We start from the raw sequence: 11,600 nt of genomic DNA, 5'->3' as shown, positions 1-11,600 counted from the left end.
TTTTCGCCCAACTCCGCTCGACTAGAGGTTAGGGGGTTTTGTAGTGTTCGTTCAGTTTGGTTTGGTAATCGATTTATTATTATACTATAATGTGATGTATCACTTCGGTAAATATACCGAACAACATATAGTGTATAACCGTTTTCTACTAAAATGCTTAGATTTTAGGGTTTTTTAGTTAGACGAATATTATTCTATTTAGTTGTGCCAAGAAAGAGACAACTAAGTAACTATACTTCAAGGAAGTTGTGGACGAATTTATAACGGCTCCATGAAAATAGGGACAGGACAACTTCACGAAGAGAAGTGAGGTTGGCATTATAAAAAGAAAACAGACCCCCACAATGAAGGGGGATTTTATAACGCAAAGGATAGATACAAGAAAACTAAACACTTTATGTTTTCGTCAACTTGATCATCGCAACGTATAAAGAGAATTTTTCTAGACATCAAAGGTTCAACGAGAACAACGACATTTGCACCCACTGTATAAATGAAGGCCTGTTGAAATAGACATCCATCAATAAACAAAATTACAACAACCAACTAAACAACAACAGTTGTTGATGGCAGTAGAAGGCGATGAAAGGTGACAAGCGGCAGCCGACGACGACAAACAATGGTAGATAACGACAAACAACAATAAAATACAATAGAATCAATATATCTTAATGAAACAAACTAGACTCAATGTTTGTCATACGACAACAATGGTGATGATAGAGGAAGGTAGTGGACAATCGCAAAACAAGCGAACTGTTCTGATACCAACTTGAGATGAATACAAAATAATAAAAATGAAATAGAGAGCTTGAATTTCCTGTCTATGGTTCTCATATTTATAATGATATTAGAAGTTTATACACAATGAGAATGAAAGGAAAGGGGAAAAAAATGTCTCACCGAGAAACTAGGTACAACACAAAGCACATAACTAACCTTTCAATAAAGTTTATTTAAGATAACTTATTTTAACAATGACTGAATATGTTGAAATAAAATTGCAGTTACCTACATACAAAATTGACTAGGATTTTATCATTAGATATCTCACCACCACAAAAATTAAAATCTATGATTTGCATTGAATGACCAGTGCTCACCTATGAAGCTCGGACACGGCAGAAAGGTGTATTTTTGCATTTCCGACACACCACCGACACAGACACGCAACGGAGGAGTGCACGACACGGTGTCGAACACATCTTTGTGGGCCATACACAACCCTGTTTCTGGACATGCCAGAGAGACACATTCTACTCCTTGGACACGTCGGAGAGGACACGATCCACTCCTTGAACACGCTTTCCACACAAAATCTCAAACAAATCATTTTAATAAAAAATTATATGAAAATTTAAAGGAAATTCATTATAATTTACGAGAAGAAGAGAAGAAATTAGGAACAAATAATATATTTTTTCCTTAAAAAAATTATAATCTAAAAAAATATATTATAAATCATATAGAAAATACAAAAACAAAGAACAAAATAGTTGCACTCTATAAAAACCTAAGTTGGAACGCGAGGAGAGTAGAATTGTGGTGTGGTGGTAAAGGTTGTTGAGTGTCAGGTTCACAGAAGAAGGAGAAGAAAAAAGGAAGAAGAAAGAATACATAAGAAACTAAGTCTTTGGAGAGGTAAGCATGTTAATGTTTTTTGTTTTATATTCATTGCACACGGCCCAATATTAATGCTTTTTTGTTTTCCATTGAATGCATACACTACCAATTCTCAGAGCACGGTCTTAATGCATACACTACCAATTATTAATATTTAATGACTTCGACTCATTAAAGTTTCTTTCTTTTGCTTCAACCATAGTCATGCTAAAAAGGTTTAGAAGTTTGAAGAAAGGACTCCAAGAGATAATAGTTATTGAGGATGAATGGTCTTCTTACAAAGAGGATAATGTGGATAGTACATAATTTGTGAAAGAAACTTTTTGACTGATAATTGGTGGATGAAGGTTGATTACATACTTGTTTTTACTTCCCCTATTTATGATGTTCTCACAAAAACAGATACGGATATGGCTACTCTTCATTTAGTATACAAAATGTGGGATTCAATGATTGAAAATGTGAGAAAGGTGATATAACAACATGAAAGAAAGATAAAAGTTAAACATTCATCATTTTTTAGGGCAGTAAACTTAATATTAATTGATCATTGGACTAAGAGTAGCACATCTCTTCATTGTCTTGCTCATTCTTTAAATCCAAGGTAATACAATATAATTAAATTATTTTATAATAATATTTTATTAAGTACATAATATTATGTTAATTTATGTTTATATATTTTTATGTAGATATTATAATCATGAATGGTTAAATGAAGATTCACAAAGACTTGCCCCACATCAAGATAAGGAACTTACTCAGTTAAGGAAAAATGTTTTAAGAGGTACTTTGACGATGCGGATGTAAGGAGACACGTAAATATAGAGTTCGCAAACTTTTCAGATGAAAGAGAAGATTTTGTCGATGTTGACTATTTAAGGGATAGAAGCAAAATCATGGTGGATTGTTCATGGAGCTCATGCACCAACACTTCAAAATAAAGCTCTTAAACTACTTGGACAACCATGTTCTTCTTGTTGTGAGAGGAATTAGAGTACCTACTCCTTTATAGATTCTTTAAAAAGAAATAAGATGACACCTAAAACAAAGGATCTAGTATTTGTCTGTAGTAATCTTCATCTTCTCTCAAAAAACTCCTCAAATTACAAATAGAAAAATAAATTATGAAATATTGCACGAGATGACCTTTTATTGGATGACAATGAAATTTTTGATATTGCTAACTTATCTCTTGATGAACATTGTATTTTTTAATGAAGATACACAAATATAAAAGTCAAACATTATAGTTTACATACGCACATCTTTTTTAAACTATTTTTATAAATGTTTCTATTTGATTTTTCTATATAACAAAATATATTACTATATATAGTCGTGTCCCGTGTCTTATAATTTTTAATTTAGTCATATCTTTGTGTCTGTATATCTTTGTGTTTGTGTTCGTATCGGTGTATATACTTTATAGGTGCTGACTAAAATAAGGGGACAACATAATCTTCACAACTAGGAAAGACCATAGTTGTGCAATGTAAAACTGCGTTATATCTTACATCTCGAGTGCTTTAAAGAAATATAGCACAAATGGTTTTATTAAAATTTTGGTTCTTGATAGAGCTGAATGGGAATTAACCAAACCATGTAGCCGAGCTGAACCAACCTGTTTTCTTCTACATCTCGACTCTGACTTTTTCAACCAAACTTTTCTTGACAAGTCCTCTGGTGTGCAATTCATTCAACAACTTCGAAGCTTCATCGGCCAACCCTTCATATATAATGCCTTCTACAATAACAGAATATGTAGCCTCAGTAGGTTTACATCCTTTTGCCACCATATCGACCAGAAAATCTATGGCACGACTGGTTTGCTGAGCCTTACATAATCCCATCATTATTGAGTTGTAAATGAATACATTTGGTCTGATGCCAAACCTTTTCATGTAATGGAAAAATTTGATCGCTTCATGAACCTTTCCTTCACGACTTAGGCCTCCTACTACTGAAGTGCAAGTAATTGGATCAGGCTTAAGAACCTTACTGCACATCTCTTCCAAAAGCTCTACAGCAAGTTTGGCTTTCCCCATCTTCAGAAGCCCGTCAATGATTATATTATAAGTAATAATATCAGGTTTAAGACCTATTCTGCTCATCTCTTCAAAGAGTTCCACGGCACACTCGATTTTTCCAACCTTCAAAAGCCCATCAATCACTGTATTATACGTAACAAGAGAAGGAGAGCACCCTTTGGAACATAGCTGCCTCAGTATCTCAACTGCATCATCTGCCTTCCCATCTTTGCATAGTGCAGTTAGCAAAATATTATAGGTCACTATATCTGGGTAACAACCCCTAGATACCATTATTTCCAAGTACTCTATTGCTCTATCAATACCTTTTTCATTACAAAACCCTTGAATCAATGGATTGTAACTTCTGGAATTAGGAGTATGACCATGCTTTGGCATCATCTCCAAGACATTAAGGGCTTTACCTAGTAAGCCTTTTTGGCACAAGAAATTGATCAAGATATTGAAAGTAACAACACTGGGGAAACACCCTTTACGAAGCATGTTAGCCAATAGTTTCATAGCATCCATCCATCTTCCACGGCTACACAAGCTACGCAAGACAATATTATGGGAAATCACATCAGGCTGACAACCATAGGATGGTAATTTGTTTAAAAATCTAATTGCTTCATCCAACCTACCTTCATTGCAAATCCCTTTTATAAGAACATTATATGCAATCACATCAGGTTTGCATCCTTTTCTCCTCATCTCATTGAACAGTTTCATTGCCTGACCAACTCCACTTTCTTTACAAGTTGCATCAATCAATACAGTGAACGTAACTATATCTGGGTAGCACTTGCTTTGCATCTGTCTGTCAAGTACTTGCATGGCTTGCTTCAATTTCCCTCTATCACACAAACAACACAAAATTGCATCGTATGTAGTAGCATTTGGAGCAACACTCATGTGATCCAAAATCCGCAAGGCTTCCTCTGTGTTCCCTAATTTGCAATAACTACTGATCAAAACATTGTAACAGGTTACATCAATAACAGCTCGAGACTCCTCCAGAATTCCCATGATTCGAGTTGCATTCTTAGGCCTGCCAATCTTGCAAAACCCACGGATTAAAGAAGTGCAAGCAATGACATCAGGGATATTACCTTTATTAGTCATATACTCAAGAAACTTAGAACTTTCCTCCAATTGCCCATTTCTAATCAACCTACGGAGATGACAAATCTCTGAGTCCTCAAAATTCAGGGAAGTATTGACCCTTGCTGAGGACTCCACCCCATTTAAAGCACATTTAGAGAATCTTTCAGAATGTTGCAGACTACCTTTCGAACCAGAATTTTCATATTTTGAAACAGCAAGCACGCTGCAGCCCCAATGCTTTCTAGTCCTTGTGCGATTAGGTTTTCTAAAATCAATAACCCCATCACACAGACCAAATAAGTTAAATTTGCAGGCCATATTATATACTCTCACCAAATTGAATGCAGAACCAGTGCTATATTAATCTTTCTCAGAGGAAGTGTTAATATGAGAAAAACTATGTATGTGGTACCACCAAATCCATTGCTTCACCAACTTCAAACACTTGCTACACAAACTCCAAAACCACCAAATCCATTTTCACCGAATTCTCATAACCTGCAAATTCAAAATCACACATTCCATAAGTGCACTAGTTAATATACTTACAAGTTTAAGTAATAAGCACGCTATAAAAATGAGGCAAGCCAATAATGAAACCTTCAATAACATAACTGTCAATAGTCAAAAGCTAAGCATCAACGACGACAACACAACACCTAGCATAACATAAATACTTCACCCGACATATGCATTCATCAATCTGAACCTAGAACAGTAAACAATCCTACAAATGAAGTAAAAAACAAAAAATATTGCGAAATCCGAATTCATGATTACGTAGATTAAAAACATGACATTTCAGAATAGAAATCCACCATAAACCCCCTTCCCCAGGTCTCACTGCTCCCTGATCGTGGTTCCCATCAACTTAATCACACTAATGTCGGAAGAATCCCTAAAATTGTCTAATCACTTAAAAACGGGAAAATGAGAACGTGAGAAAAGTTTGAGCGAAAAATAAGAACTTAAAACTCAAACAAGAAAAGAGACGAACGTCACTGTGTTTGTAAATAGAGAAAGAAGAAAGTGAAAGATGAAATGTTAGGTTGAGAGTTTTACCCGGTGGGCGAGGGTGAAGAAGTTACTCTACGGAATGTGCGCAACGGAACGGAGGTATCTGTGACAACGGTGTGCAATATTTAATACTGGGGTTGTGCCGCAAACTGAGGTGTTCGTGCGTACATAGGAAAAGAGAAGGAGAATAACCCCCAAGGGGTGGTAATGAAATTCAGGCCCTAGGGCACAGTGAAAACAAGAGGATAAATAAGAAAACTGTTTCTTCACGGATTTATATTTTAATAAAATATTTTTTTTCTATTTTTAACAGTTATAAAGTTCACATATTTTTTAACTTTTGTAATAATATAAATTACAACTCTTTTTTTTTTTTGTTAAACGTAACTTTTTACCAGCAGACTTGAGATTCTATATTAGGATTAATTTATTTTAAAATATAAATGATTAATATTATTATTATTATTACTAGCGGGAACATAGGCTGTGTATCCGCATTTTTTATTTCTTTAATATTTTTTTATAATTTTTAATATTTTATTAATTATGGTTAAAAATATATGTATTTGGTAATAGTAAAAATTTATTTAAAACTACAAACTCAACCGAACAAATAATTAAATAGAAAATCTGTTTCTTAAATCAATTTTAATAAAAAAAATATCAGTTTAAATCAGAAAAGTAACGTACCAAATCTTCACTCTCCTGGTCCACAAAATATTACAAATATCTTTAATTTTTTATTTAATAAAGATCTTTTAAACAGAAAAGTAACTAATCAATCTCTCCACTCTCTCCATTCTCTCCGCTCTCCAGTTAAAATTAAAAAAATTATTTTATTAATTTTTGAAATTATAAAATGTCCAAATAACCAAAATAAATTAATACAATAAATTATTAAGGATAAAATGGAAAAAAAATTAAGAGCAGTTAAGAGGGAATAATGACACAATGACCATAATACAATAATAAAATTAAATATTAATATAAGAATAAAATAGGAAAAAAAATTAAAAGCAGTTAAGAGGGGAATTTCCTTTATATATAGGTATAGATATGATATGTATGCAATAAATATATATATATATATATATATATATAAAAAAAAAAGTGTGAGAGAGATATTCTCATAATAATTTCGTTACTATATGAATACACGAAGCGTAGAAAATAAATATTAAATTTATTTAAGTTTAATATTAAAAATTAATTATGCATATAACACAGATGCAATGTTAACAATCATACAGAAAACCTTTTTAATATTTTTTTATAACTTTTCAACTTCGAAAACCGAGATTAAAGTGGAAGTAGTTGAAAGAATAATTCTTAACATCGGTCAGCAATTAATATTGAAAGTATTCAATCAAACTTTCAACATATTAATGTTAAAATCAAAGTTAAAAGTCTAATTTCTTTTACAACTAATTTCAAATGTATAAAAAATAAGAGATGATCGGACAATTTCGTGAAATTTGGATTGGATTAATTCATGTAGAATAGAATAGAAAATGTGAGTTTATTTTTATTGATATAAGAATTGATATGCACTTTCATCTATATAAGAACTTTTTAAAAATTAATAAAAAATAACTTTTTGAATAGATTTTATTATTTTTTATTTAAATAAATTAGTTAAATGATTTCACAATATTATTTTTACGATACATATGTAATAAAATATAGATAAATTTTTTTGAATATTTTTTTTTTAATTTCAAAATTTGGAATACAAAGACTTTCAGAATTATAGAACCTATAAGTTAAAATTTGTGTTTTGGATGGTACAATATTTCATATTAAACAATTCTAAATACAAATTTGTATTTTAGATTGTAAAATTTAGAATAAATAATTTTTGAATTTTTGACAATATGAGATTGTATGAAGAAATTATGAGAGTGCAAAAATATATTTCTAGACTTTTAAGATATACGATCTAACCCACCCTGTCTCCTACTTAGCCCGTATGAACTACAAATTACGGGGAATGGGTCTAAACAGACTAGTGGATTGGAATAGACAGATCGTCTCGCAATTTTTCTCAGTGAATCGTGATTGCCCCGCTTTAACATCCCTATAAAAAAATCCAATATAACTATTGTATCATAGCAACACATATGCATACACACACAAAATATATATATATATATATATATGTATATATATATATATATTATTTTATTATTATGTAATTTATAAATGAAATGTATTCTATTACAATATTTTTAAAAATATTAAAGTTTAAAAAATATACTTCCAAATTGGTGATATGTTTTTTGAATTATGTTTAGAAGAAATAGTTGAAAATTTTCAAATATATAAATTTAATTTAACTTTATTTAAAAAAAAAAGTTCTCCAAATTTTATTTGTAACTAAACATTTGTTGATGACCTATGATTATTATTCACATCTAATTATATACTTCTATTATCTTCTCGTCTATTGTAATGACTATATTATCTTCTTGTTTATTGTAATGCAACAAAATTAACCTTTAGTTACATGACAAAAATGTGTGTGTAAATTCGTAATGAATAATTATTATTACTTTAAGGAAGATCTATTCTACCATCGATTAATGTGATGTCTACCTAATATACTATACTTATTCGCAACATTAAAGACCAGAATATTAATAAATAATCATTGGTACTTCAACATGAATATAAAATATAATTAAAATAAATATTTTATAATTTATTATACAATTTTTTTTATTTTAGTAGGTCATATATGTATATAATTATTGTCTGAATATTAAAATAACAACGATTTTACAATGTTTATAAAACCGTTAGATTATCTATAATAATCTATAATAAAATTGTTGATCTTTTAATTTTGAATATTTTAAATTATATTTAATATAAGTAATGGTTATTAAAATTTTATTAGCACGTTTTTTAAATTGTGGCTATTTTAGATCTCATTTAATTAATTCATTAGTAAAATTAAAAATATATGCTTTTAAATTCTAAATGTAAAAATATATCTTACTTTATTTTTCATATTCTCCAATATGTTTGCAAATATAAATATCAAACTTTTATTGAAATTCAAACCAAACCGTAATTTTTAAATTTTTTAAAAAATTCACACGACATGTTAGGTCAAGGTAATAGAATATATTTTCTAATAATAGTTATTAATAAAACACCTCTTATTACTTATTACTTGAAATAGATCGGTTACTATAAAAAAGACGATAGAAAAAGTAAATATCAAAACTTTTATTTCATTTAAATATTCTATTCATATTAATCTATAGGGATTCACCTCTTAACTACCATCTTATTTTATTTTAATTTTATCTTTATATCTTACTATTTTATTTGTCATTTTGTAAAGAGTTCAAATTTTATATCTCAAAGAGTTTAAACATTCTACAGTTGCATCTTTTTTTCCAATTCATCTTCCACTTTTATCCCATCAAACTTTCTATCATTTTTTTCTCCTTTTAATTAAACTTTTTATCATCTTTTTCTCCTTTTCATTAAACTTTTTATCATCTTTTTCTCCTGTTCATATTCACTTTTATCCCATCAAACTTTCTATCATTTTTTTCTCCGGATCATCTTCATTTTTATTCCATCAAAATTTATATCATATTTTTCTCCCAAACCGTTCCAGAACCACCACTTCCGTTCAATCCGCAAGTGTTGTTTTTCAACTATAAAGTATATATTTTGATTTTACTTTTATTGATTATTCATTTATGAATGTCTTTGGCATTATATGATGACAATATTATAATTAGTGTGCTCAAACAAACAAATAGAACTATTAAAAAATTGGAAGAGAAATTAAGTACCAGAAAAAACTATACCAATGAGAGGGATTACTATATGAGAAAACATATAGGAAGTTTTCATCCAAAGGCATTGTAGTGATGGGTGAGTTGCAGGGATTATGGTTTGTTCCTTAGAATTCGAAAATTGTTTATTAGGGTTACAATGATTTTCTTAACCCCTATTTGGTGAGTTATTGTATTAATTAATATATTAGTATTAGTTAGTATTAACACATAAAACGTATACGAAATTAAAAATTATATATTCAAAATTCAAAATTTTAAATTTAAAATGGTAGTTAAGAGGAGATCCCCTATATATAGGTAATTTAAAATTTAAAATTTAATATTTAATATTTAAAATTCAAAATTTACTATTTTAAATTTAAAATGGTAGTTAAAAGGAGATCCCCTATATATAGATAATTTAAAATTTATTAGTACATAAAACGTATACGAAATTAAATATTAAAAAATTCAAAATTAAATATAAAAAAATTAAAATTAAAATTCAAAATTTTAAATTTTAAATTTTAAATGGTAGTTAAGAGGAGGTCCCAGTAATTTAAAATATAAAATTCAAAATTCAAAATTTAGTTTTTAAAAAAAATTAAAATTAAATATTTAAAATTCAAAATTCAAAATTTTAAATTTTAAATTTTAAATGGTAGTTAAGAGGAGATCTCCTATATAGGTAATTTAAAATTTAAAATTTAATATTTAAAATTCATAATTTAAAATTCACTATTTTAAATTTAAAATGGTAGTTAAGAGAAGATCCCCTATATATAGGTAATTTAAAATTTAATATTTAATATTTAAAATTCAAAATTCACTATTTTAAATTTAAAATGGTAGTTAAAAGGAGATCCCTATATATAGATAATTTAAAATTTAAAATTTAATATTTAATATTTAAAATTTAAAATTTATTAGTACATAAAACGTATACGAAATTAAGTATTAAAAATTCAAAATTAAATATTAAAAAATTAAAATTAAAATTTTAAATTTTAAATTTTAAATGGTATTTAAGAGGAGATCCCATAAAATTAAAAATTTAATATTTAAAATTTAAGATTTAGTTTTTAAAAAAATTAAAAATTAAATATTCAAAATTTTAAATTTTAAATTTTAAATTTTAAATGATAGTTAAGAGGAGATCTCCTATGTAGGTAATTTAAAATTTAAAATTTAAAATTTAATATTTAAAATTCATAATTTAAAATTCACTATGGTGGTTAAGAGGTGATCCCTATATATAGATAATTTAAAATTTAAAATTTAAAACTTAATATTTAATATTTAAAATTCAAAATTTAGTTTTTAAAAATAAAGAAGTCACAAAATAAAAAATATCTCCTCTCATATATTTTTAAAATAATAAAATAAAACATAAATATAAGGATAAAATTTGAATAAAATACTATTAATTAATAAAATTTGAATAAATACTATTAAATAAATATATGGATTAAAATGTTTTTTTAAATATTTTCATATTTTATATATTTATTTTCACATTTTGAAAAATATATTCTGAATATATTTTTATTTATGCTATCTATTTTTTCCATCTAAATAAATAATATTAAATATTAAATAATATATACATAAAAATATTTTTTAAATATTATCATATTTTAGGTATTTATTTTCACATTTTGTAAAATATTTTCTGAAAATATTTTTAATTTAGCTATCTATTTTCTGTCACATACTTTTTTTTCTTTCTATATGTATGTTTGCATTGCAACAGTGTTTTTATAATTTGTTGTGCTTTTAGTATTGATTTATATTTTAAATTTTTTTAAATAATTATTCTAATGTTTATTATTATATTTTTACATTTTAATACATTACATAACCAAATGGAAAATATAAGTGCTTTTTATACATTTATTTTCACATTTTGAAAAATATTTTCTAAAGATATTTTTTTACGCTACTTTTTTAAATAATATATTGATGAAAATGTTTTTTAAAATATTATCATATATTTATATATTTATTTTTACATTTTGCGAAT

At 27.5% G+C, this 11,600-nt stretch overlaps 1 protein-coding gene across 2 annotated transcripts; it reads right to left on the bottom strand.

Moving 5' to 3' along the window:
• Positions 1–3,086: 3,086 nt before the first annotated feature.
• Positions 3,087–5,999, bottom strand: LOC137825871 (uncharacterized). Of its 2 annotated transcripts, none has more exons than XM_068631667.1 (2): positions 5,823–5,999; positions 3,087–5,258 (listed from the first exon to the last, which is right to left on the bottom strand). In XM_068631667.1, the coding sequence occupies exon 2, from the start codon at positions 5,076–5,078 to the stop codon at positions 3,258–3,260; it is 1,821 nt and encodes a 606-aa protein (XP_068487768.1). In that variant the 5' UTR covers positions 5,079–5,258; positions 5,823–5,999; the 3' UTR covers positions 3,087–3,257. The 2 variants fall into 2 exon arrangements, with proteins under 2 accessions (XP_068487768.1, XP_068487769.1); XM_068631668.2 differs by lacking the exon at positions 5,823–5,999 and adding an exon at positions 5,579–5,766.
• Between the last annotated feature and the right edge of the window lie 5,601 nt (positions 6,000–11,600).

This window comes from Phaseolus vulgaris, chromosome 8 (genome assembly GCF_051622355.1).
Source record: "Phaseolus vulgaris cultivar YP4 chromosome 8, ASM5162235v1, whole genome shotgun sequence".
NCBI lineage: Eukaryota > Viridiplantae > Streptophyta > Magnoliopsida > Fabales > Fabaceae > Phaseolus > Phaseolus vulgaris.
The sequence above is the reverse complement of the archived record's forward strand: the minus strand, read 5'-3'. Positions and strand labels throughout refer to the sequence as shown.

Coding starts and splice junctions, on each gene's coding strand:
- LOC137825871 (XM_068631667.1), bottom strand. CDS start 5,078: ATGGCCTGCAAATTTAACTTATTTGGTCTGTGTGATGGGGTTATTGAT.